Source organism: Embiotoca jacksoni, unplaced genomic scaffold (genome assembly GCF_022577435.1).
Source record: "Embiotoca jacksoni isolate LCO1_2020_lvr unplaced genomic scaffold, fEmbJac1.0.p SCAF_18, whole genome shotgun sequence".
NCBI classification, from domain to species: domain Eukaryota; kingdom Metazoa; phylum Chordata; class Actinopteri; family Embiotocidae; genus Embiotoca; species Embiotoca jacksoni.
Window position 1 is genome coordinate 11126669 of NW_027185318.1, and position 27631 is coordinate 11154299.

General features: G+C 44.8%; 1 protein-coding gene across 3 annotated transcripts; it reads left to right on the forward strand.

The window, feature by feature from the left end:
• Positions 1-261: 261 nt before the first annotated feature.
• On the forward strand, positions 262-27492 carry mapkbp1 (mitogen-activated protein kinase binding protein 1). 3 transcript variants are annotated; one of them, XM_069152773.1, is made up of 32 exons: positions 262-650; positions 4511-4602; positions 11607-11669; positions 12096-12153; positions 12628-12798; positions 12947-13084; positions 13171-13353; positions 13497-13514; positions 14180-14340; positions 14698-14896; positions 15241-15393; positions 15481-15689; positions 15785-15876; positions 17045-17170; positions 17285-17355; positions 17669-17790; positions 18090-18165; positions 18248-18359; positions 20441-20504; positions 20630-20758; positions 21470-21600; positions 21997-22034; positions 22416-22571; positions 22678-22812; positions 23115-23239; positions 23357-23484; positions 23570-23749; positions 23947-24028; positions 24244-24656; positions 24814-25632; positions 25835-25920; positions 26103-27492. In XM_069152773.1, the coding sequence occupies exons 1-32, from the start codon at positions 534-536 to the stop codon at positions 26343-26345; spliced, it is 4890 nt and encodes a 1629-aa protein (XP_069008874.1). In that variant the 5' UTR covers positions 262-533; the 3' UTR covers positions 26346-27492. The 3 variants fall into 3 exon arrangements, with proteins under 3 accessions (XP_069008874.1, XP_069008876.1, XP_069008875.1); XM_069152775.1 differs by having other exon boundaries at positions 24814-25524; XM_069152774.1 differs by lacking the exon at positions 13497-13514.
• Positions 27493-27631: the final 139 nt, after the last annotated feature.

The following is a 27631-nucleotide window of genomic DNA, read 5'->3' on the forward strand; positions in this document are numbered from 1 at the left end:
GTAATTCAAGGTAATGTTCTCTATATTTTTACTGAACCACAATACAATATTTAACACAAAGACTACAAATCTATTTTCAAATAAAGAAGCATTTGTTACCAGGCAACATAATGTATCTGTGCTGATACTCAGTTAAACTGACTGAATAAAACGTATGAAAAGATTTGGACTGAAATATAGTAAATATTAATACGCTCGCACTTTTGTTCTGAAAAGGAGGGTCAGAAGTATGGCTGTCGGTGCCGCATGCGGTCTTGACGCTTGGCGGAGAGACGCTTAGCTCAGTCCGGTCCTGGTCGTGTGGCAGCTGACTGCGGGTTCTTCGCTGCGGCGGAGAAATAAGATGCGGAGCAGTAGTGACCCGGAACAGCGCAAAACCAGAACCAGATCCAGACAAGCTGAACCCTCCGCCCCGGCGCGGATCGGCTCGCGGACAGCATGACAGCAGCAGTACCGGCGGCGGCGGCGGAGGAGCGAACGGCAGAGAAAGGCTACAGCCGCTGAGACGCAGCTAGCCGGCTGCTAACGGAGCGATGACCGCGGACGGAAGCGGGACGATCCGCAGCCGCATCAAGAACCTGCTGCGCTCCCCGTCCATCAAACTGAGGCGGAGCGGCGCCGCGCGGCATAAACATGACCTCAGCGACAAGGTGCGCACGTGCCAAACACGCACACACATGCACACGCACGCACACACACACACACACACACACACACACGCACAGTATTTCTACCGACTGATCTGCTGCAGTCTGACGGGTTCAGGTCTCTGAGATCCTGCAGGTCCAATGTTATTTTGTGCCATTTTAATTGGATTTTTAACTTGAATATGATTCTAGATTAATAAATTGTGATCATGGACTTGGTTGAACTGGTCCTTGTTGCAGTCCTGGACTAATTGAGACAGGTATTAATAATAAAAGGATACTGTCTGTCCGGTCTGGTTGTCCCCGCAGGGTTTCCGTCCATCTGTCAGAAGCTTCTTTCACTCCAGAGCTCCCACAATGCTTTGTGTTCCAACTGAGAGCATACTTGTTTTACTCATGTTATGGGGACATGAGGACATTTCATTTTATAGAAACATCCTCCCTGAGTTGCAATTATTTTTAATATTGAATAATTTGCAGATTATGTCCTGAATAAATCTATTTTTCATTTTGTCTTGGAAAATGTGAGAAATGTCTGGTTTTATCTACTGGCTCATGTTTGGCCCTCAAAACAGATGTTTTGCCCACTGCAGATGTTTGGTCCTCCAGCAGATGTTTTCTCTGCTGGCTCGCTTGGTGCTTGACCAGATTTTTTTTGTCTCCCATCAGATGTTTGGTCCGAGGGCCGACGTTTTCTCCATTGCCAGATGTTTTGTCTGCTGGATGATGTTTTCTCTGCGAGACGATGTTTTATCTGCAGTCAGATGTTTTGTCCACTGGCAGATGTTTTGTCCGCTGGACAATGTTTTGCCTGCTGGACGATGTTTTGTCTGTTGGACAATGTTTTGTCTGCAGTCAGATGTTTTGTCCATTGGCAGATGTTTTGTCCGCTGGACAATGTTTTGCCTGCTGGACGAAGTTTTGTCTGTTGGACAATGTTTTGTCTCCAGTCAGATATTTTGTCTGTTGGACAATGTTTTATCTGCAGTCAGATGTTTTGTCCACTGGCAGATGTTTTGTCTGCTGGACGATGTTTTGTCTGTTGGACAATGTTTTGTCTGTAGTCAGATGTTTTGTCTGCTGGACAATGTTTTGTCTGTTGGACAATGTTTTATCTGCAGTCAGATGTTTTGTCCACTGGCAGATGTTTTGTCTGCTGGACGATGTTTTGTCTGTTGGACAATGTTTTGTCTGTAGTCAGATGTTTTGTCTGCTGGACAATGTTTTGTCTGTCGGACAATATTTTGTCTGTAGTCAGATGTTTTGTCCACTGGCAGATGTTTTGTCTGCTGGACAATGTTTTGTCTGCTGGACAATGTTTTGTCCGCTGTCAGATGTTTTGTCCACTGGCAGATGTTTTGTCTGCAGTCAGATGTTTTGTCTGCAGGACGATGTTTTGTCCACTGGCAGATGTTTTGTCCGCTGGGCGATGTTTTGTCCGCTGGACGATGTTTTGTCCGCTGGATGATGTTTTGTCCGCTGGACGATGTTTTGTCTGCAGTCAGATGTTTTGTCTGCAGGACGATGTTTTGTCCACTGGCAGATGTTTTGTCCGCTGGGCGATGTTTTGTCTGCTGGACGATGTTTTGTCCGCTGGATGATGTTTTGTCCGCTGGACGATGTTTTGTCTGCAGTCAGATGTTTTGTCTGCAGGACGATGTTTTGTCCACTGGCAGATGTTTTGTCCGCTGGGCGATGTTTTGTCCGCTGGACGATGTTTCGTCCGCTGGACGATGTTTTGTCTGCAGTCAGATGTTTTGTCTGCAAGCAAATGTTTTGTCTGCAGGACGATGTTTTGTCTGCGGGCAGATGTTTTGTCCGCTGGACGATGTTTTGTCCGCTGGACGATGTTTTGTCTGCAGTCAGATGTTTTGTCCGCTGGACGATGTTTTGTCCGCAGGACGATGTTTTGTCTGCAGGATGATGTTTTGTCTGGTGGACAATGTTTTGTCTGGAAGCTGATGTTCGGTTTACTGAAATATACTGATGTAAAAAAACAAAAAACAAATTAAGAATTCATTAAGGAGACATTAAGCATCAAGTGTTAGCAGTGATACTTTCATTTTGCGCATTCACGGTTATTTTGTTCTCTGGTTGTCGTACTAATGCAGAAAAACAAAGTCAGTCACGGAGATGTCCATTAAAAACATTCGGACTAAAACTTTAAACGTAAGTTAAACATTGCATTTTGACTGGTAATTTTCAAAAGCTTTTGTTAACTGTTTTCAGCTGGTAATGGGAGAAGCCGACAGACAGTTAGACTAACGACGTTCTTTTAGTGTTTTGCATCGAGACTTTTGTCTGACTGCAGGAAGTATTTTTTAACCAAAGTTTCTTGGACAGAAAGCTTCCTGAAGGATTGTGAGTCAGCAAGTCAGCTGGGTTTTTATTTCCTGCCCTCAGTTTGTGAATAAAAGCTCACAGCCTGGGGGGAAGTCAGCTGTGACTGCTGATCATTCATACTGACGGGTTATATTAGTTTTATACAAGACAATGTGAGGAAACTGTGTTCAGAATGAGCTCAGAAGAAAAACGGGTGAAAACATAAATAGAGTCTGGTGCAGAGGGAGGGAGAGTCATGTGAGAGGAGGACACACGCACAGGACAGATTCGGTCCTGGAGTTTTCTGCTGTTAGTTTGGCATTGAGCTGCATAGCACGCTTTCAAACATATCTGAGTTAGACCTGGACTGACTGATGGACTGAGCATCAACTCCAGAGTCCAGATACTTTTTAGCAGCATGGATCATGAAGTAAGTATGTGTGTGTGTGTGTGTGTGTGTGTGTGTGTGTGTGTGTGTGTGTGTGTGTGTGTGTGTGTGTGTGTGTGTGTGTGTGTTGCATGCTGGATTTGAAGAAGCAGGAAGTGAGTTACTGTAGTGTGTCAGCAGTTGGAGCTTCTCCAGTGACTCAGAACAGGGAGGAGTTCGGGATACTTTGAAACACTGAAAAACGAACTCGTGTCAAAACTCGCCGTCCCTCTCAGAGGCAGAACTCAGCGAGATCTGAACTGACAGACATGAAACTATTTTATTTAGATTCAGTGTGACTTCAACTTCTTGAGGATATCATGATCTCTGATGTCCTTCAGAATAAAGCTCCGAAACATCCACGGAGAAACCAGAAAAAGAGACTGTTCAGAAGCTGCCTGCAAATCTGTCTGTTATTAAGTTTCCTTCAATATCACAGCAGTCCAGTTAAAGTTGTCTGAACATTCATGATACACTGCAGACAGGAGCTGCTCACACACAGTTCTGCTGCTGTTAAAGGGACAGCTTCACAGCAAAACAGACAAACTCCATGGCAACATTGTTTCTGTTTACGTATCCCGAAGCATTGTGGAAACTGTAGTTCCAATACTTAAAGCTTGAGTGTCATCAACTCTTTAGAGGACTAATCCAAGTGGCAAATTGTTTGAGGACTAGTTCAAGCGAAGTCTTAAGTTCTTAGAAGACTACTTTAAGTCTTAAGTCATCAGAGGCCAAGTTCAAGTCTCGTCTAGTTTTTTAGAAAACTCGTCCATGTCTAAAATCCTCAGAGGACTAGTACAAGTCAAGTCTAAAGTCTTTAGAAGACAAGCAAAGTCTCAAGTTGTTAGAAGACTAGTCCAAGTCTCCATTTTTTTGTAGGATCAGAAACATATTTTGATGTGGGAACAGCCTTGCACATGACACCTGTGGTTTTCCCAGCAGAAGAATGAGTCCACCACCGAGCAGCTGCTTATTTAACCCAAATATTATCCTTTATAGGTAAAGACCTCTGGGATGTTGCTGATCTGATGGAAATATAAACATGAAAAGATTTGTTGAATTCAGTCCTGTTCCAGAACCTGTTGTATAATGACCTCTGACCTTTGCTCTCCAGGTGACATTGGAGAAGGTTCTGGGTATCACAGCTCCAGGGAACCGAGCGCTGGCCTGCGATCCCCGAAGTGGACTGCTGGCTTATCCTGCAGGGTGAGAAACACGCTGACACAACAAAAGCAGTTGAAGTGTGACGTGAGGTGGACGAATTTAAAGGAACATCCGCTGAGATGTTTGCACTGAAAATGAGCTGCAGCATATTTTAAGGTGTTTTAGGTGTCTGTTGAAGTTCGACTTAGGAGAATGTAAGAAAACGAGTGGAGTTGACGTGTGATAAACACTCACTCCTACTTCCCAGCTGCAGCACGGAGGCAGTGTATGTGTTAAATAATAATTGTGAGTGTTCACCGTGGAGCTAATTGGACGTGGAAACTTCACAGAGACGATTAAATTCACGCAGGAATGTAAGAGGAAATCAGCAGACTGTCGCCGAGCCTCCCTGTCTCAGGACCTTAGAAACTAATGAGATGAACAGATTATCAGATTAAATGAATCATGTGTTTGGAGCGGCAGCGCACACAGTAGTCCATCAGCAGCGCAGATATTTACCACGAGACTACAGCCTGATTGCCCTCTGAACCGAGCACACGGCGACCTGCAGGACACCTGGAAAACACCTCCAGGGTGTACACACATCCAGTTTATTCGGGGTCCAAGCAGTAAAGAGAGACACACTTTTTGGCTCACTGCAACCTGTGATCAATTCAGAAGGGCATCCCTCTATAGTTAAAAAAAAACAACAACGTGCAAAATCAATTAACATCCATAACTCCACAAATCTTCATTCAAATGCTACAAAAATTGACTCGGACATTCTTTGGACGTTAGATATCTCGTGTTTTCAAAGGGGTTCCGTTTGGTCGAACGGTGAATCCGCGGTGATATTCAGTATCTATGGGGCGGCACGGTGGTGCAGTGGTTAGCACTGTCACCTCACAGCAAAAAAAGGTTCCAGGTTCGAATCCGGTCCTGGGCCTTTCTGTGCGGAGTTTGCATGTTCTCCCCGTGCTTGCGTGGGTTCTCTCCGGGTTCTCCGGCTTCCTCCCATCATCCAAAAAAAACATGCACCTCAGGTCAGGTTACCTGGCACCGCGCTAGTGGCAGCCTGCTGCAGCAGCTCCCCCCTGAGAGCCCCCCCGCTGTAGTGAAGAAATTTCCCCTCGGGGATTAATAAAGTGTATAAAATAAAAAAATAAAAAAATCTTCCTGTAATTTGTACCGTATGCACAACATTTTTTTTATTTCTCCAAACATTTGATTCTGCAAAATATTTGACGAAGCACCCGACACAATCAGAATATGTACATGTTTTCACAATTTCATTACCAACATTTTGACTTTTAGAAGCGTTTTAAATAACTATCATTTAACTGCTACAAAAAACTACAGTTTCTTTCAGTTTACTAGAAGGTTGTGCAGATGCATATCTCCCTGATCCCTTCGCTGGTGATCAGAAGGGTCGTGGTTCGAATCCGCTAATGATTCAGGGGTTTCCTCTGTTTTATGGAGGTTCTTGGATCCACTATAGGAGTCTCATCTATTCAGCGTGGAAGTGCTGCAAAGAACAAACAAAGAGTAAAACTGTCTGCAGGTCGAGTCAATGTTTGTCACTCTGGTAAAGGTCGGTGTTTTAAGTTGTCTTTGTTGAGTCATTCTGTTAAAGGTCACGGTTACATAACACATTTAAAGAAAGCTCTGTTGTTGAAGGCCTCGGCTCAGAGCAGCGATCAGGTTATGAATTACAAAAGCAAGTCTGACTGTGAACACATCTACTAAAGGAAGGATCTTTTTCCATCAGCAGTCTTCAGGTCAGTAGAGAACCGGCTCAGTCGGACACATTGAACCTGAAAGACCAGATCGCGGGACTGAACTGAGACTTTGTTTAAACCATAAACAGACCTGTGAGGTTTGAGAAGTTCCTGAGAGATTTCTGGAAGCTGAAGGCAGACAAGTTTTTTTTTTCTTGGAGACAGAGACGGTGTTTTGTTTTTTTATTCAAATAGACGGTTGGAAGATGTTTTGAAGAGTTTTGTTGTGTCAGACCAACAGCTCAAAACAAAGATATTCAGTTTACTGTCGTGTGCTACAAAGTAAGGCATTGAATCTCATACGAGTTCCATCAGTTCTTGGACTTTTCCCTCTGATGCTGCACTTCTTTGTTATCAGCTGTGTGACTGTGTAATCACGTTTAAATGGAATAAAACTTTAGTGAGTCCGTCAGCAGCTGATGGTGGAGTGAAGCTTTGATCAAACTTTGCAGTACGTCAGAGGTCAGAGGTCAGGAACCACAGACACGACACTGGGCCTGCTGTCACCCTCACACTCTTCTGTTCTCTGGACGAGTTCGAGCCCAGAGGAATGATGGGAATGTCCGAGGGCGAGCTGTGGAAGCTGTCCAGCTCCAAGTTTTTTTTTTGTTTTCCTCCCAAACCAAACCGAGACGTCCAATCAGCTGCCGGCGTGGGAGGAGCCGCTCAGATCCAGCTTCAGTTTACGGTTGAAAAGACGTCGGTTGAGCGGCGAGAGACACTGAAGTGAAGTGAAGTGGGTCAGTGGAGCGACGGGGGAGTGATGAGGAGACGGGGGAGAGGAAGGGGTGAATGTAGGTTAATGTATGTGGAGAGATAAAGAGACATTCATGTGACACAATGACAGCAATGTGACATTACAGGCAAAGAGGGAGATTTTATAATGATTTCCGCTCCACGCAGAATACTGAATGTGCAGTGTAGTAATACTACAGCTATACTGCAGTTTCTACAGAAATACTACAGTTATTCTGCAGTTTCTACAGTAAAACTGCAGTTTCTACAGTAATACTACAGTTATACTGCAGTTTCTACAGTAATGCTACAGTAATGCAGTGTCTACATTAAAACTACAGTTATACTGCAGTTTCTATAGAAATACTCCAGTTATACTGCAGTTTGGGACCAGGCTGCATTTATAAAATTAATTATATAATCAGAAATTTATTATGAAACTATATTTTATAAAATAATTTAATAAATCTTTTGAGTTTTTCTCTGTAGAGAGTTTCTACTTATTTTTTTAATTTTTTTTTATCAGTGGTGTAAAGTGAATATTTCAGACTGTTTCGGACATTTAAAGACATTTTATTTCACATTTTGGTCTCAAACAAGTAATTAGAAAATCGGCTGATAACAAGTTGTTGTTACCTTGAGCTGTAAATGTGATATAATTATAAATAACCAGTTTATTGTATACAGTGGTGTGAAAAAGTGTTTGCTCCCTTCCTGATTTCTTATTTTTTTTTTCATGTTTGTCACACTTAAATGTTTCAGATCATCAAACAAATTGAAATATTAGTCAAAGATAACACAAGTAAACACAAAATGCAGTTTTTAAATGAAGGTTTTTATTATTAAGGGAGAAAAAAAAAATCCAAACCCACATGGCCATGTGTGAAAAAATGTTTTCCCCCTCCTGTTAAAACATAACATAACCCATTACATCTGGCGTAAAAGTAACACCGCATTTCAGAAAAAGAACATCATGCCAACAGTAAAATATGGTGGTGGTAGTGTGATGGTCTGGGGCTGTTTTGCTGCTTCAGGACCTGGAAGACTTGCTGTGATAAATGGAACCATGAATTCTACTGTCTACCAAAAAAAATCCTGAAGGAGAATGTCCGGCCATCTGTTCGTGACCTCAAGCTGAAGCCAACTTGGGTTCTGCAGCAGGACAATGATCCAAAACACACCAGCAAGTCCACCTCTGAATGGCTGAAGAAAAACAAAATGAAGATTTTGGAGGGGCCTAGTCAAAGTCCTGACCTGAATCCTATTGAGATGCTGTGGCATGACCTTAAAAAGGCGGTTGGTGCTGGAAAACCCTCCAATGTGGCTGAATTACAACAACTCTGTAAAGATGAGTGGGCCAAAATTCCTCCACAGCGCTGTAAAAGACTCATTGCAAGTTATCGCAAATGCTTGATTGCAGTTGTTGCTGCTAAGGGTGGCCCAACCAGTTATTAGGTTTTTGGGGGCAAACACTTTTTCACACAGGGCCATATGGGTTTGGATTTTTTTTCTCCCTTAATAATAAAAACCTTCATCTAAAAACTGCATTTTGTGTTTACTTGTGTTATCTTCGACTAATATTTAAATTTGTTTGATGATCTGAAACATTTAGGTGTGACAGACATGCAAAAAAAATTGGAAATTAGGAAGGGGGCGAACACTTTTTCACACCACTGCATCTGCTGGTTTATGATCAGACTTTGATACTCTTGATTGTTTGATGATTAAACTGTTAAATTAGATTCTGTGTTAAAAAGGATTTGATGTATCCTGGTGAACCTGCAGAAAAGCTGCAAACTGACAGGAAAAGAAGTAAACAATAAAACGGAAAACACAGGAAGTAAAAGATTTGTTACATAAGACAGTAAAAACCAGAGAAGGAGCAGCACAAGAGAGGAGATTCCCCTCCTCCTGCAGCTCTGTTCTCCTGCTGCATTGCAGATATGCTTCAGGACGGGTTGGGTCGGTGGTCTCCGAACACACTGTACCTGAACACACATGCACACACACATGTTGCACTGCTGCAGTGTGTGTCACCTTCATCAAGTGAGGAAGCCCTTTGCACGGCGTTTCAGCCACTCCCACAGATGCCTGCTCCTCTATCAGGAAGATTGTATTCAAATAATTTTGCTGCTACATCTCAGAGTGACACTGACCAAATCAGTCTGCACAGTAATCAAAGTCGTGTGCTCGTGAGTATTGCAGCCTGGTTACTGCACAGAGCTCCACCGCTCTACTGTTCTGCAGTCATGCATGGACGGTTAGATGAGGCATCTCCAGGGTTTATTTGTGGGAGTATTTCACTGGAAGCAGATCTAATTCTGGATTTTCTCAGCTTTTGGAAATCGCAGCTCATCTTTCTTTTTTTTTTCAGCCGTGGCCACAGCAGTTGAAGGCCGACATTTGACAAAAAAGAAATAAGAAAAAAAATATAAGAAAATGTTTTCTATCTTCACTAAAATGAGGTTTGGAGTTTCTGAGGGAACAAATCTGGGTCCTCTTTTCTTTTAGTTCTATTGTTTATTCACATTATTCACCAACATACATAGAAGCAAAATTCATCATCTTCATCTGCAGAGGTCTTGCCATTGAAACATTCTATTATGATATTTATACATTTTAAAAACAGAAAAGGATTTTTTTTTTTTTTTTTTTAATTTCCTTCAAAGTTTGAGGAGCTGAAGGCTGCTCTGAATGACATGGATCGACTTCAGGCTATTATGCAGACTGTTAATGCGTTTGTCCACCTCCCCCAGACAAACACAAGAGGGTCCTCACAAGTATACAAGCACAATCCTGTGTGTGTGTGTGTGTGTGTGTGTGTGTGTGTGTGTGTGTGTGTGTGTGTGTGTGTGTGTGTGTGTGTGTGTGTGTGTGTGTGTTGGGGAAGAATATAATTGGCTGCTGATTCAGCGGCTTCCAGACGAACAGTCAGCAACACTGTGTGACTTACAGAGGGATTATGTGTGTGTGTGTGTGTGTGTGTGTGTGTGTGTGTTTGCCTTACTAACGTTGTGGGAACTTACATCTGACTTTACAGCTACATTGTGGGGACTCCACTTCCTTTCGGGGACAAAACAAAGTCCTCGTAAAATGAAGTAGCAGAATAAGTGTGTGTGTGTGTGTGTGTGTGTGTGTGTGCACGCAGGTGCGTGCATGCGCGCTGGCCCGCGTGCACACGTCTAATCAGCTGTAAAATATGCAGTGACGCTGCTGCTATGATTAAAGGAGCAGTCAGACTTTTCATATGTCTGTGTTCATGACTCAGCGGTACTTAGTTTAGCTTAGCTTATCTTTGCATAAAGACAAGACACAGCTTGTCTCTGTCCAGCAGCTCACTGATCAACATGTTTTGTCTGACTGTTTAAATCTTTTTGTTTCATTTGAACACATGAACAGACAAACTGTTGACCATATCCATATATGAAATATATATCCAGCATAAACTCGACTGCTTAAATCCGGACCTGGATCCTTAACTCTGCTGGACTCAACTAAATATTTCACTTTAAGGTGCCGCAAGCTGCAGGATATCAATACGAGCTGCACATCTTTTCTGGTTTTCCTTGATCAATTTAAACAACAAAACAGTTCTGCCAGGCAATGCAACTTTATTTGTGTCGCACATTTCAACAACAAGGGAATTCAGAGTGCTTCACGTAAAACCATTAAAAGCATCAAAACAAAAGGCAAAAGAAAAAGGACATTTAAAAACAATTATGAACAGTAATTAAAAAATTAAAAACAGTGTTTAAAACATTTAGCTAGCTAAAAATAGGATAAAAGTTACAGTGCAGTTTAAGACATCCTTAAATCTGGTTCAGTGAAAGGCAGCAGCAAACAGAAAGCGCTTCAGCCTTGCTACAAACTAGTTGGTGAGGTTGTCAGAACCAGAACATATGTTGGTGAAAACGCAGTGGGATATTTTCAGGTTTCTGAGTCGACCTGTGAAGAAACCAAAACCTCCTTTAGGTCCTTCCTTTTTCTGTGGGTGATGCTGTGTTCAATGTCCTCCAGGAGAACCGGACACTCTTTAGTCTGATGTAAAATGTCCCCGTGCTCTGTGGGTTCACTGTCAGTTTTTTTTTCATTCATAAGCAGAATGCAGCTCTAAGTGTGTGTGTGTGTGTGTGTGTGTGTGTGTGTGTGTGTGTGTGTGTGTGTGTGTGTGTGTTTGTAAAACGGGTGTGCTCATATTTGCATTCTGTTCAACCTGGACTTTTTGACAACTGGTTTGAAACCTGTTTATAAAGGACTCGATGTCGATATCTGATCAGCTCTGATCAAAATCTGTATTATTAGTGATCACAGTAAACATGTAAAACCACTGGTGAGGCAGGAAACATGTCTGTTAAGAGTTCAAAGAACCAAGAAAACTCCACAGACGCTTTTAATTTGAAGTTCAGTTTCAGGAGTGAATCCTAATGAATCGAATAAAGTTTTGTGTTCAGACTGTTTCAGAGCGTCTGCGGTTCACTACATTCTGTTCTATTTTCACTTTGTCGTGCGTGCATCGGCCTTTTAACTCTGTAAACTCGTGTCGTGCATCTGCAGGTGTGTCGTCGTCCTGCTGAATCCTCGCAAGAACAAACAGCATCACATCTTCAACAGCTCCAGGTAAAACTCAGCCAGCCAATCGGATCACACTACCTGGCTGCTCCTCTCTTCAGCCAAACCTGATTCAATATTTGAAGTCCTTGTTGCCACTATAATGTTTAGGAAAGCATCATAAAAGTACAGGAACCAGATTGTCATTCACACTTATGACTTACAGGACGGCTACAGTAAACGAATGTAGACTTTATTTGTACAATGAGGTAGTTTGTCGATATATATGTGAGGCAGCTTTAAGTGCGGGATGGCGCCGGTGAGGTGCAGTAAACCCAGTTTCTATTTTGAGTTTATTTGACTGCAAACATGTCACGCAGGCTACTTTAAACACTTAAAGTACAAAGTGACCAGAAACCAGTCTGAGGACTGTAAAAGAGGAGTGCAGTGTCTCTTCTTCTGCTTCTAGACCAACTTCTCTCTCTTTGTTTTCAGAAAGGGGATCACAACGTTGGCTTTTTCTCCAGATGGGAAATATGTTGTTACGGGAGAGGTGAGTGTTTGGAGCTGCTTCGCTGCTGAATGATGACAAAAATATGTTAAACAACTGAAAACGGATGTAGGAAGTTCAGGATTTAGATGTTTAACGAGGCACACATTGTCCTTCCTAGCAGTGACTATTTACATAGTTGCTGTTTGTGTAGCAGTTTCGCCAAAGAGTCAGAGAGCCCAAGAGTCACCGTCAAAAAGTCTGAGTTAGAGAGTCAAAGTCCAAAAATCAGAGTCTGAGCCGGAGAGTCCAAATGTCTCTGGCTCTCAATCTTGGGACTTTCTGTCTCTCTGACTCTTGAGTCAAAAAGTCAAAGAGTTCAAGAGTTAGAGAGTCAAAAAAAATCTGAGAGTCTTTAGAGTTTTTCTCACGTTTCATGTTAAGACAAAAACATCTGCGTCGGTTCAGTCAAAGATTAATGCAGAGATTTCTTTCATTTTAATATTTATCCCCCTCGTCCTCCTATCTCCTCCTCAGAGCGGCCACATGCCGGCGGTTCGGGTCTGGGAGGTGTCGGAGCGTGTTCAGGTCTCTGAGCTGCAGGAACATAAATACGGAATCGCCTGTGTGGCGTTCTCTCCGAACGGCAAATACATCGTCAGCGTGGGCTACCAGCACGACATGATCGTCAACGTGTGGAACTGGAAGGTACTGCAGCCCCGAGGGACGAATGACTGAGCAGTGATAGATGATAGATGACTGATTAACGATTGATTGAATCCACTTGAGTCATTCTACCCGAGGAAAACCTAAACATGTGAAAACCCATGTCGTTGTTGTTGTTTTTTTTTTTCAGAAAAACGTCGTCATCGCATCCAATAAGGTGTCCAGTAAAGTGACGGCCGTCTCCTTCTCAGACGACAGCTCGTACTTTGTTACCGCCGGCAACCGACACGTTAAGTTCTGGTACCTGGACCACGCCAAGACCTCCAAGGTTCACGCGTCGCCGCTTCACCTGTCGATCAGCTGTTAGTGAGCGCGCAGCGTACCCCGTTGCTGACCGTGTCTGTCCGCCTCCAGGTGAACGCCACCGTCCCCCTGCTGGGGCGTTCGGGGCTGCTCGGAGAACTCAGGAACAACTTCTTCAGCGATGTGGCGTGCGGCCGGGGCCGACAGTCCTCCTCCACCTTCTGCATCACCTCCTCCGGCCTGCTGTGCGAGTTCAACGACCGGCGACTCCTCGACAAGTGGGTGGAGCTGCGGGTGAGTCGGGGCACGTTCACGTGTTCACCTGCTCAGGCGTGTGTGGTCGCGGCTGTCCACACTGTTGAAATGAGTTCTCTGTTTCTGGTGTGAATCCGCTCTAATGTGAAGTTCCTCTGCTTCCTCCTCTGCTTCCTGCGCAGAGAGTCGACTCTGCCCCCGTAAGTCGTCGTCTTCTGGCCAGGAATTAGTCGCCGTAGTCTGCAGCACATTTACCACGCATACATGGAATCACTCATCCAGTGTGTCCACTGAAGCGTTTTCATTTCAAAACTCCACCCCTCATCGCGGGCTGACATTTAGACGCCTTCCACTAGAGCTTCTGACTTTACCAACATTTTTATTCATATTTTAATCATATTTACTAATATTTCACACAAGTCCGGAATACAGACGCCCTCTACCAGAGCAACTGATGAACCTAAAATATAACAATTTCAGAGAGGAAAAAAAGGTGATTGTTTTCCTCCTGAAACGAAGCTGAGCCGAACATCTCCGTATTTATCCTCCCTTGCTGACCTGACTGACTCAGACACGCCCGCTTCCCTCCTCTCACCCTCATTGGTCAATATCACAACGCACCGCTGTCATTCACAACCAACTCGCCAGCTGATTGGCTGAGTAACGTATCACCCCGCCCACCTCCACACTTTGGTCCGCAACTTCACGGCGGACCCTGAACGCAGCATCGCTCGCCTCCACCATCACAACATCGTCAGACGTTTTATTGTTTGTTTTTTTCACTGCAGTGCTACAGGACCAGTTTTACTTCCCGGTGTTTGACTCGCCTATCTGTCTGTCTGTCCACCTGTCTGCCTGTCCTCAGGCGTCTCAGGCCACCTGTCTGTCCGTCACAGAAGAGTTCATCTTCTGTGGTTGCTCCGATGGGACGGTTCGAGCCTTCAGCCCCGTCAACCTGCACTTCCTGTGCACTCTGCCCCGCCCACACTGCCTGGGCACCGACATTGCCAGTATGGTGGATGCCAGGTAACACCCACAAACACCCACACACACACTGTCATATTTATGTTATTGCCCATTATAATCCACTTTGTAGTCCAGCTCTAGTCCATTATAGTTCACATTTAGCTCGATGTTGCCTTTGTTAGACATCCCATGTTGTCAGACTGCAGCTCTAAACAGGATAACTCGGTCTGTTTGGCATTCAGAGTTCAGTTGACCCTAGACATGTAGACAGTTGCCACGGAAACCACAGAAACGGCAGCACGTCTTTTATTTTCAGTCCATCATGTTCACATATCATATCTCCCTCTGCTCTGCTCTTCATCCTTCAACTCTCTCTGTTTTCACTGTGTTTCTCCTCCTCCTCCTCCTCCTCCTTAGTCAGCTGTTTTCCTGCAGGGCGGAGTCTCATTACCCGGACACCGTGGCGGTGACTTATGACTCCACCAATCGCTGGCTGTCGTGCGTCTACAATGACCACAGTGTTTACGTTTGGGACGTCCGCGACCTCCGCGACCCCCGCAGGGCAGGAAAACTCTACTCCGCCCTGTACCACTCCTCCTGTGTGTGGAGCCTGGAGGTCAGTGTGTGTGTGTGTGTGTGTGTGTGTGTGTGTGTGTGTGTGTATGTATATATATATATATATATATATATATATATATATATATATATATATATGTATGAACATGAAAACAAAGCAATGTATAAATCACACACAACAGTGCCGGCTGGTTTTAGTCACACATTCCTGTTGTGACGAGAGGTTAAAGGTCACAGAGTTCAGAGCAGCTGCACCACTGACCCAGAAAATAATCGAATTCACAACCACGGCAGAAAAACATGACTCGTTTTGACTCTTAAGTGTTTAAAAGTATCGTCATGTCCTCCGTGTGTCACCTGTTATCAACTGAACCTTTCCTGCAGGTGTACCCAGAGGGGGGACGAGGAGGAGGAGGTGGGGGAGGAGGTGAAGTGCATCTCCCCCCAGGATCCTTCCTGTCCTGCTCCTCAGACAACACCATCCGACTGTGGAACATCGACGGACCCAACGTCCTCCACAGGAACATCCTGAGCCACGTAGGACGGCACACGCATGTTCACCTACACCTGTGCATCAACAGCTACACCTGAACAACACTGACCTCTGACCTCTGACCACCTCAGGACCTGCAGAAAGTAATTTACGTGGAAGACAACGTAACCAGCCTCATGGACACGGAGAGCGTTGCCGTTGTAGGCGGCAACGCGGAGAAGGCGGGGTCATCGGGGTCGGAGGGGCAGCAGACGGACCAGAACAGGGCGGGCATTCGGACCCTGAGAGTCAGTCCCAACGGGTTGCACCTGGCCTCTGGAGACCGCATGGGAGTCCTCAGGTGAAGGAAGATGGGAGGTCGTGATGAACTGATCAGTTAGTCTGACGCTATCTATGATGTTTGTACGACGTTTGCTTGATGCGCGTGTCTTTTAGGATCCACGATCTGGACAGCATGGAGGAGATCTTGAACGTTCAGGCTCACGACTCTGAGATTCTCTGCCTCGAGTTCTCCAAACCAGATACTGGTGAGAATCTACACAATGTTGCATATAAACACAATTCAAATATACAGTACATGCAGAACATTGAATACAACATGTTACAATATACAACACAAAATATGGCTGTGATACATCTAGTAAACAACGAGGACGTGTGGTTTTAGTAATCCCTGCGAGTCACAACTGAGGGAATATTTCCCTACCCCCCCACACACACTGTCCAGTCACCTGACCTGAGCACTGTGTGAACCAAAGCCGATCTCATCCTCACCGAGTTACTTCTGTGACATCATTTGTATCCCAGCCAATAGGAAATTAGACTGCAGATTCCACCAGCATTTTCCACAGTCGTGTTTATCTTTATTTCACAAAGACATCTTGTGATCAGCTGACTCACTACCAACAACGCCTGTTTGTGGCAGAACCCGAGTTTGAATCCTCAAAAGGGCCCTTTGAAGGTCGGTACCAAAGTGAGGATTGGACACAGTGTCCTCACAACGTCCAGACCCTTGAACTAGTCCCCACGTCGACAGCCGAGCCGGCACAAAGACACGTAAAGCAGGCAGTAAATATCTCACTGCATTTCTCTTGCGGTAGTAAAACGGGCAAACTCAACAGAACGTCCTTATTGCAGTCAAGTAGGAAACAAACAGCACAGAGAGGAATGCTGAGGCCTGTAAACACACACGCACACGCACACGCACACACACACACACGCACGCACGCACGCACACATACACACACACACCCACCCACACACCCACCCACCAGTTTAACAGCAGGAGTGATATCACTACCTGGAGAGAGAAGTAGGCTTTAGTCAGGACAAATTTTAATCCACTCAGGACGAGACAAAAAAGAAAAGAAACACTGTAATGATCTCCAGTCAGCCTCATTTTGAATTTGGGAAGAAGAGAAAACGCATAAAACCAGGCTGAAGCCCCGTACAGATGCAAATGAACCTCCATACGATCTGGGCAGGGCTAAAAAATACAAACAGGTAACAGGTATGTTTTTTTTTTAGGACAACCAGTGCCATTTTAAAATGTAAGCTGCAGTGATGTCACTAAAATATCACTGAGGAAAAATATCAGAACAAAATTTGACAAAAATGTTGCAGAGGGAAATTGGTGTCATTGGTATCTAATGTTTGTCTAAACCTTTCATGTCTGTCCGTCTGTCCGTCTCTCAGGTCTCCAGCTATTAGCCACGGCAAGTCGGGACCGTCTGATCCACGTCCTGGATGCGGGCCAAGAGTACAGTCTGGTTCAGACTCTGGACGAACACTCGTCCTCCATCACCGCTGTCAGATTCGCCGGTCGGTCACGCTGACCTTTGACCCCCCCCCCCCCCCGTAGCCCTCTAAAGATCCAAGTGCTGCCTGTTTGCGGCTGATGCTTAACCTCTGACCTTCTCCTTCCATGTCCGTCAGCCAACGAGGGGAAGGTGAGGATGATCAGCTGCGGGGCCGATAAGAGCGTCTACTTCCGCACCGCTCAGCAGGTGAGATCGACGGCTGAGGTAACAGCAGGTTTTATCTGTCCGTCCGCAGAGAGCCTGTTTTCACCTGAACGGGCGACAGACACAGTGTAGACACAAAGAAGAAGAGCAACCCGTTTCCTGTTCAGGCGTTTCAAATGTGGAGGTGCATTTTTAGTTGGATGGCTTACACCGCCCCCCGAAGACAGAACGCAGTAACTACATATACTGGTGGCGCTTTTATTGATGAACAACAACTGTGAACCAAGTAGTACAAAAATAACAGTTTTTAGTCCGTTTGGTTGTGACACGCTCCTCTTGCTCTTCTCTTCATCAGATGGAGAAGGGGTTAGAGTTCACTCGGACACACCACGTTGTCAGAAAGACGACTCTGTACGACATGGACGTCGATCCGACCCGGAAGTACGCCGCGGTGGGCTGTCAGGACCGCAGCATCAGGTAACACCACCTGTCAGGAAAAAAAATTGTCTTTTTTGGTGTTACGGATTAACAAGTACTCCTCAGGTGCATCCAGTCAATGAGCTTCAAATTTAGTCGTATGAGTAGTTAAAGACGAGAACTGAAAACAAAACTTCAAGCTTAAATCAGTTTACGTTTTTTTCCTGCTGCCAATGGAAGGTTTAAATTCTCTCTTCCGTTGAGCTTCTTTTGCAAATCCTTTACACTTCTTGATGATGATGATGATGATGATGGTGATGGTGATGATGAAGAATAACTTTTTGTCATGTGTCCTGCAGGATCTTCAACATCAGTAACGGTAAACAGAAGAAGGTGTATAAAGGCTCTCAGGGCGAGGACGGGACCCTCATAAAGGTAGAAGAGTCTGCAGTTGTCATAGTGGCGTTGCCATGGAAGCGGGGACAGGTGTTAACAGGATCCTCTCCTGCGTCACCAGGTACAGATCGACCCATCAGGTCTCTACATCGCCACGTCGTGCTCGGACAAGAATATCAGCATATTCGACTTCTACTCTGGAGAGTGTGTGGCCACCATGTTTGGACACTCAGGTACCTACTGTTACTGACTGTTACTGACTGTTACTGACTGTTACGGTTGTATGTCTGATTATTTTTTTCATGTTTTGGAGAACATGACTTTTTCATCACATTTTGGACAACATCCTAAAAGTATGACTTCCGTTGAAATTTCATCAGGCAACACAATAGTGCAGTTGTCAGTGTTGTTGTCTCACAGTCTAAAGGTCCGTGTTTCGATACCCGCCTGGCACTTTCCATGTGGAATTTGCATGTTCCTGCATAACTAATAACCTAAAAGTTAAATATGTTTTGCTATAGTATGACTTTTTTTTTTCATATTTCGGACAGAATGCTATAATATGACTTTTTTTTTCATATTTGGGACGACATGCTATAGTATGACTTTTTGACCATATTTCGGACGACATGTATGACCTTTGTGACCATATTTGGGATGACAGGCTATAGTATGACCTTTTTGACCATATTTGGGACGACATGCTATAGTATGACCTTTTTGACCATATTTGGGACGACATGCTATAGTATGACTTTTTTTCATATTTCGGACGACATGCTATAGTATGACTTTTTGACCATATTTGGGATGACAGGCTATAGTATGACCTTTTTGACCATATTTGGGACGAAATTACTATTTGTTTTCAAATTAATTGTGGTTGAAAAATGATTAGGCCCACCCATTCCCAATGTTGTGGTTTTAATTTAGTTGAGCAGTGTAGTTTATCTCATGAAGTAAGAATTAGATGCATTTACTGATTGGGTTCCTCTAAAGCCTTCCATGTGATATGAATTAGATATCCTTGAAGCCAGTCTTTGTTTCCGTAGCTTAACCTTCCAGTTTAGTATGACTTTTTGACCATATTTCGGACGACATGCTATAGTATGACTTTTTGACCATATTTGGGACAACATGCTATAGTATGACTTTTTTTTCATATTTGGGACGACATGCTATAGTATGACTTTTTTTCATATTTCGGACGACATGCTATAGTATGACTTTTTGACCATATTTGGGACGACATGCTATAGTATGACTTTTTGTCATATTTCGGACGACATTAAAGAACTGACTTTTTTGCGCTATTTGTGACAACATGCCATAAGTATGACTTCCGTTCAAATTTTGGCAGGCAACACAATAGTGCAGTTGTCAGCGTTGTCGTCTCACAGTCTAAAGGTCCGTGGTTCGATCCCCGCCTGGGACTTTCTATGTGGAATTTGCATGTTCCTGCATAACTAATAAGTAAAAGTAAAATATGTCGTCCAAAATATGGACGACTAACTTATGCATGTTATCATGCATGTAGTCCATGATGGAAAACAAACATCATGTAGTCGTAAATGTGACAAAGTCACACTCCAGGCAAGAACATGCAATCATCCACAGACAGAGTTCCAAGCCCCTGATCGAACCCAGTACTTCCTGATTGTGAGATGACAATGCCAGCAACTGTAAAATTGTGCTGCCTTTATTGCATGTTTGTCTGACTTATATAACCTATATGACTTTTAAACTTTTGAATGAAGAAAGCACAGTGGTGCAGTGGTTAGTGCTGTTGACTCCCAGTCAGAGAGTTCCAGGTTCAATTCTTGCCCTTGACATGGCTTTTCATCGGAGATGTTAACTTCAGCCTTTCCAGGGTGGGTCTTGAACCAGCAACCTTCTGAGTGGGAAGCAACAACGCCAACCACTGCATCATAACATGTTTAAAAGTCAGACAAGTCAGACAAGCATGCAATAAAGGCAGCAAAGTGGTCCAGATCGAGTCTCTAACCTGGAACGACTCATTTTTAATATTTTGCATGGCATGCTATCATATGACTTCTTTCATGTTATGGAAGACGTGGTGCAGTGGTTAACATTGTCGCCTTACAGTCTAAATGTTTTCCAAGCCTGTTAAATTAATGTTGGGCTGATTGAATGTCTTCCAAAATGTGAAAAAAAAATCATATTCAAGTATGTTGTCTAAAACATCACAAAAATGTTATCGTATAGTAGTCATAAACTAACATTTTCAGTGACCTTTGTACACACATGCATATATAATAAAACTAACTTTTCTTCTCTTCTCTTTGTGCTTCAGAGATTGTGACAGGGTTGAAATTCAGCAGTGACTGCAGACACCTGATCACCGTGTCAGGAGACAGGTAGACCGACCTTCAGCCACTTCACACGTTCCACACTGTCATGACGACGTTCTTTTATCAGAGTCCCCCAAAGAACAGATCTGACTCTACATTTAACATGGAAACCTTTATGTTTTGTGTTGCAGCTGTATCTTTGTATGGCGTCTGAATCCAGAGTTGACCATCAGAATGAGGCAGCGACTTGCTGACCTCCAACCTACCATTAGCACTCCGAACTCCCAGAATGCAGCTCAGCAGAGAGCCGTAAAGCTCAGGTAAATACCACCTGATGACCAGTTTCACCTGTTTAACAACAAAACAAGAGAAACCAGAAACAAATCAGATGAAAAACATCACAGATTTTACAATTAAGACCCTGACATGATAAGGACAAAAAAAAACAACACAAATTGAACTAAAACGCATATAATTTTAATATTTCAACAAAAAACCATTATTATAAAAATTTAAAAACCTGCAGCGTCTGCATTTTTCAAAATTAAATAATTTATTAATCAAATTACATAAACACAAAGCAGAGTTGCTTTGGTTTCATTATTACAAACATGAAAAATAAATGTCAAAATGCAAAAAAATAAAGGAAATTATTAAAAAAAAAAAAAAAAATTAATCATCAAGGATAAGTCAATATTTCTGTCATTCAACGCAACATCAGCTTCATCTTGTTGAAACTGGTCGAGCGAAATTCAAGCAGAAACAACAAGTCGATTAATCGATCACCAGGAAATATACAAAGCAAATCCAGTCAAAATATTTCTGACTGCAGCTTCTCAGAAAAGCAGACTTGATTTCATCTAAAGATTTTGTGTAGAAACTTAGCAGCAAACTGATGTTGGAGCTGATAAGCAACAACATCATTGTTTTTCTGATATTTTAGAGACAAATTGAAAACGTAACGGATTACTTAATAGTGAAAATAAAATTCAGAATAATGAAGTGACATTTAATGATGTGTGTTTGAGCAGCAGGGAGGCATCGTCTCCTCGAGTCGTGACCATGTCATCTGATAGCGACAAGGAAGAGGAGGAAGAGGAGGAGGAAGAGGAGGGGGAGCTTGGCTGTCCTTATATTATGGCAGAGAGTCTGGAGGAGACAGGTCTGTTACCATGGTTACATAGCATCTAAAAGTTGACCTTTCCCAGCAGTTGTTCCAAAAAGGGTTATGCAGGTACTGATTACGTATTGATTGGCGATCAGCGTGTCTGTCAAAGCTGACTCAAACTTTGTCTTTTGTCCAAATATAAAAAAACAACATTATTTTAGAAAAAGTTTCAAAGTTTTACGGAAACATAAAGAAAGAAAACAATATAAAAAAATTAATTTTAATATTCTATCATTTAACCAATTGTTGAATTGATTGTTCATTAACCTCGTTATTGGTCGCAGTTGAACGAGGTGAATCTGGAAACTCACCTGAGTTCATGAAATCATATCGATATTGATTATAATTTTTGTTGTTGATAAAACGTGTTTCTTGTTTGTTTTTCCGCAGAAGCTTCTGATGAGATGTACAGCAAAGACAGCGGAAAGGTCAGTGGTTGTGACCTTTGACCTTTACCTCTGAGTCCTGATTGGTTCACCTGACACAGTGGATTTCTGTCACATTTTAATATATATTCTACTATTCAAAGCTAAATGACGTAAACATCACAGCACCAAGTTTTAATGGCTTCAACTGAAGAAACATTATTTATCTGCATGACAAAATCTGGACATTGAATACACTTTAAAATGTTATTTTTAAGGCCAGGGTCTGTAAAAATCACACTGATGGTAAATGATGATAATGTTTTGCAGGTTAGAAACACATTTAAGACTTTTGTTCAATTAAATTAAGACTTTGTTAGGTACCTTTGGTTGATGCTCTCTGCAGCCTTACAGATCAGGATATTTGTCTTTATGACTCGTCAGGGGGCGTCAGAGGGACGACTCCCTCGGCGGCGCTGGTCCAGGAGGACAGACAGTGCTGAAGGGGTCCTGATGGTTAAGTCCATGTTGGACCTGAGAATGCTGGACTCGTACTGCCCCAGCAAACGGAAGGAGCAACAGCAGACTGAACAAGAAGAGGTCAGGACGCTGACAGATTCCACTGCAAACCAAATTCCATTTAAAAAACCCCGCTAGTTTTCAAGTGAATGTAGCAGAAATAATACATTTCGTCCGGCTCACCCAGGTAAAGACACGTCCCCTCGATGTTGGCCTCTCCTCCTGTAGTCCCAGGAGGAGGAGTCAGGGTGTGGAGGCGGGGCTTCACAGGACCAATCAGGAGCTGGGGAGCACCATCAGCCTGCAGGTCACCACTGCATGGGTAAGAACATAACAAAAAAAAAAAACTCTTTGTTTCGTTGTGATAATGATCTAAAATCAAGGTTCACGTACCAGGTCTTACCAAAGCTTTTGACCGAATCTCAGTCTTTTTAGTGAGTGGAGCTTGCTCAGGTGTCGTCGCTTGAAAGAGGTGGTATTGGGGTGTGTGGGTTCTTTTCGCTGAAAACTGTGGTCGAAAACTTAAAAAGCTATAAAGTGAACTTCAGCTCGTGTTTGATGTGAAGTTCGACACACCTTTTTTGTGATTTGTTGAGTTGATGGTGTGCGATTCTGTCCGACCAGGGGGATGACGAGACGAGGAACAATCAGAGGCCAGACTTCATCCTGCTGTCCAATCAGACCCCAGACAGGGAGGATTCGGTGCTGTATCCTGACCAATGGGAGGACAGAGTGAGCCTGGCGGGCAGGTAGGACTGTTTCCTGTCCAGGGTCACGGGTCATGAGTTCTATGTGGGATGTATATGTTAACATGCCCTACCCTTCTAAACCCCGCCTCTCAAATAAACCCCACCCCCTGCTGTCAGTGAGTTCCAGGTGAAGGAAGCGTGTCCTGCTGCTGCAGGTGGACGGCAGGACAAACCCAGTCCAGACAGCGGCTGCTCACTGGGATTCAACTCCACAATGTCCAGTCCAAACAGAACTGCAGGAGACAGTAAGACAGATAATCAGACGACAGTGAGACATGCTGATCTGTCTTTAACCAGTCTCACCTCTTCTTTTTCTTCTGTGTCCATCAGACTCGGAGCCCACCGAGCCTATGAGTGTGGAGGGAAACTCCTCTGACCTGGAGATGGAGGAGGAGGAAGAGGAGGGAGGAGGCAGGGAGGTCGGGGTGTCTCAACTCGTCCCGCAGACTCCAGACCAGGAGGCCTTCCTGAAGGAGCACTTTGTCACACTGGCTGACCTCTCTCCCTCAGGTACAGCAGCAACACAACCAGCAACACCAATAACACAACCAGCATCACCGCGAACACCAATAACACCACCAGCAACACCATCAAAACAACCAGGAACACCAGCAACACAAAGTGCATAAACTTTATACCTTGTCACCGTAAACAAACAAACTTTACGTGGTGGATTACAACAGAACATGTGGACTGTGTGTTGACAGGAAGTCCGACCAGAGCGTCCCACAGCTCCAGCGAGAGTCTCAGCATCTCCTCCAGGTTCCTCTCACAGAACTCAGCTGCAAGGTAAAACACAAAATCACAGCGCTACACACAATGGTAATCAATCATCACAGCCAATCATCACCTGACACACTCAGACGCACTATGAGACAACGGGACGCCTATAAAATGATATGTGGCTTTGTTCAAGAAGCCCTGATCACTCGGGGTCCCTGAGCCTGAGCCCGATTGGCCTGTCCAGTATTTGTCTTTGGCTCAACATGTTCTTTACTCCTCAGTCGGTCTGTGTTTCGTCTCCCTTCTCGGAGCACCGGGGGAGGAGGCGGGGAGATGAAGGCTCGTCCTCTGGTCTCGGAAGTCCGACCTCTAATGGAGGACAGCCAGACCAGGCCCCAGGAAAGGAGGGTGTCATGGAACCAGGACCAGACCTCCTCACTTCAGGACCAAGCACATCCTCCTCAGGCTCAGAACCAGATCCAGTGGGGTCCAGACCAGCTCCAGAGCCAGGCGGGGGAGGAGACCTCGTCGGCACAGCAAACCCACCGGCCCTCCCCGCTGAAGAAGAAGGTCCAAACTGTGGTGGAGTCCAGGAGGAGCCAGGGTCCGACGGCCCGGGCCGCTGCCTCCCACCTGAGCTCCTCCTCTGGACTTCGGAAGGCTCAGTCAGTTCAAAACCTGCTGAGCGACACGGGTAAGACTCCGCACGTCAAACACACAGGTGAATAACAACACGGCGACCCTGATGGTCCAAACGAGACCTCTTAACTTACCTTAGAACTTGTCTTAGACGACTCTTCCAGGACTCCTCTTGAAGGACTTTAATCCTACACTTCCTCTCTTTCCATCAGATGACCCCTCTGCCCCCCAGCTGACCTCTCGTCCGTCCAGAGAGGTCCCTCCTCAGCGTCCCACCACCCTCCCCTCGTCCCCCAGACGGCCCCCGTCCACAGCACCGCCCGCTCCCAGACTGAGCCCCACCTCTCCGCAGGAAACGGCGGCTGCTCCGGCGGCCGCCAACACACCGAGGAAGTCCTCATCGTCCTCCTCGACTCCATCTGCGTCGCGCTCCTACATGAGCCCCACCGCCAGCTCCATGGCCAAGATGTCGCGCTCCGTCTCCATGGGCGACGGCCTCAACGTCCCTGAGTCCACTGAGGATCCTGCGGTGACATCACTGTCGTCAGCGGTAACCTCCTCCACTCAGGTCAAAGAGCCTCCGCTCGTTGCCGTGGTGCCCTCCAATGCGGCTCTGGCCACGACACCACACGCTGCTGTGGTCCCCGTCGTCGTCACGTCGTCCTCGTCTCAATCTGTGGGTAACCATGGTAACCAGCCGCCCCCTCCCTCCCGCGGCCTCCAGGCCCGTGTACCCGGAAGCAGCAGGCCGCTCCCCGACAAACCCTCACTCGCCTCCTTCTCACCTTCCTCCAAGGCCACTGCTTCCTCGTCGCTGCGGCCTCCCCCGGTCTCCGTTTCACCCCTGACTCCGCCACGGCAGGAGGAGGAGCCTCAGGCTTCCGCAGGCGGCGGCGGCGGCGCAGAGCAGACGGCTGACGCAGGTTTGGACTCACATCCTCCTCCTCTTCCTCCTCTTCATCCCCTCATCCTGTCATCTCTTCGGCTCCGCCCCTCATCCTCACCGTCCTTCTTCCTCTCCTCTGCGACGGGTGAGACGTTTCCTCTGTCCTTTTGTTTTCTGTCGTCTCTTCATGTCTGTCTGTCTCAGAAGTCTGAGTTTATTGTGTTTACTTTATGCATGTAGTATGTTGCCGTAATAAAGTGTAATATTGCTGTCTATGATCATTTACAAATAAAAACAATTTACTCCTTCATGAAATTATCTTACCTGCTGCTGCTCTCTCTATGCAGACCAGCCAATCAGCATGGAGGCCTGCAGGTCTCTGGCCAATGAGCTGCAGAGCTGCTTTAAGAGAGCAACACACCTTTACAGGACGGTGAGTTTCAGATTAAAGCATGCAGTATAGTTCAAGCTGCAGCAGCTGATTTAAATTAACCTATTTAAAGCTGAATATATGAATAAAAGCATTGTTATGCAGCTTTAAATGGGGTAAATACTGTAAAATGATCTGTGTTCATTCAGTCTGAAGCTCAACTCTTTTTCTACCTCCTCCTCCAGGTGAGCGGCTCCTCCACCGATGACTCCGCCCCCGACCAGCATCAGATGTCTCTCCTCCTATCGGAGGCCTTCCAGGCGATGAGGGTGGAGCTGGACTCGCTGCCGCTCGGCACACCGGGCATGCTGGGAGTGGAGGGAGGGCTGGAGGGAGTGGGGGAGGTGAAGACGGTGGCCCTGCTGGAGGAGTACTCTCTGCTCCTCCTACAGGCCGTCCACAGGAGGATCAACAACAGCACCACCTGAGAGCTGCAGACACCGCTCCTCTTCATCATGGTCCGCTGCTCCTGCACGGGAGGATCGATAACTCCACTGGACGTCTTCATCTGCTCCTGTTCGTCCTCCTCCCGCAGGCTGTGCAAACAGACGGAACTGAGGAGATCCACACCGTGATTCCTCTTCATCCCCTCCTCCTCAGCACTGTTCTTCCTCATTATTTTCATCACCTCCTCTTCTCTCTCTTCCTCCACTCCATGCGGCTCTTCATCCTCAGTTTTCTCCTCCTCTTTATCCGTTTTTCATCTTTCTTCTCTTCTTTTCCACACAGCTCTGCTGTTTTTCTTTCTTCTTAACCTTCATGTCTTCCCGTCTTTCGCCTCCTTTTCCTCTTTTTGTTCCTTCCGTGTTGTCTTTGCTCTCTCCTCTTCCTCATATTTCTCCTCTCGAGCTGTCTGTCGTCTTTTTTCTTGGTCATCTCTCCTCCTCTTCTTCACAGATGAAGGATCTGAAGCCATTTTGATTTGGTTCTCTTTTTTAGTCTTATGCAACAATCTTCCTCGTCTTAAACTGAATGACGCGTCGACTCGTTTTAGTGGGGTTTTTTTTCCGAAAACGAGACGTTTCAGCTTCAAATGACTTTTGGACGTTTTTACTAAGTCGATTTTTTAAAGACATTTTTCTGCGAATTGTTTTTCTCCGTTTTCATTCCCTAAACTTCCCGCCGGCTCCTCGGAGGGAACCACAACGAGCGAACGGCAGCTGGAGTCCCGTTAATCTGAAGGATCGATTGGATTATTGATTATCGTTGTTGTTAGACTGTAGAGAAGATAAAACGAGTAAACGGCAATACGACACTTTCTGAACAAACTTTACGTTCCTTCGGTTATTTGATGTAAATTTTTTTTTTTTATGAACTGATTTTATGACAGTATTTATTGATGAACAGTTACACTACTGAACACTGACTGTGTCCTCGTCACCTGAAACTGACCATGTTTTCTGGAAGTCTAATGTTATTTTAATGGAGATTGTACATTTTGATAATTGTTATTAGAGAAACACTTTTGGGGTTGTTGGGTTTTAAAAAAAAAAACTTTGTTGTAACTTTCTTCACAAAAACGTCAAAGTTCAGTTTGGAATGTTTTTGTCACGATTAATAAAAGTTTCAGACTTATTCTGATACTTCTGTTTTTTGCTGCACTTAGTGTGTTCCTGTACAACTTGACTCAGAGGTGTAATCAAAAAAAAAATCAAAAAACTATACAAAATGGAATTAATATTTGATGGCGTATTTTTACAAGCAAGATAAAAAC

Excerpts from the sequence above, each read along its gene's own strand:
- mapkbp1 (XM_069152773.1), top strand. The coding sequence starts at position 534 with ATGACCGCGGACGGAAGCGGGACGATCCGCAGCCGCATCAAGAACCTG. Across the intron at positions 17,356-17,668 it reads ACTTCCGCACCGCTCAGCAG|ATGGAGAAGGGGTTAGAGTT; the intron begins GTGAGATCGACG and ends TCTCTTCATCAG. Across the intron at positions 18,166-18,247 it reads AGGACGGGACCCTCATAAAG|GTACAGATCGACCCATCAGG; the intron begins GTAGAAGAGTCT and ends CTGCGTCACCAG.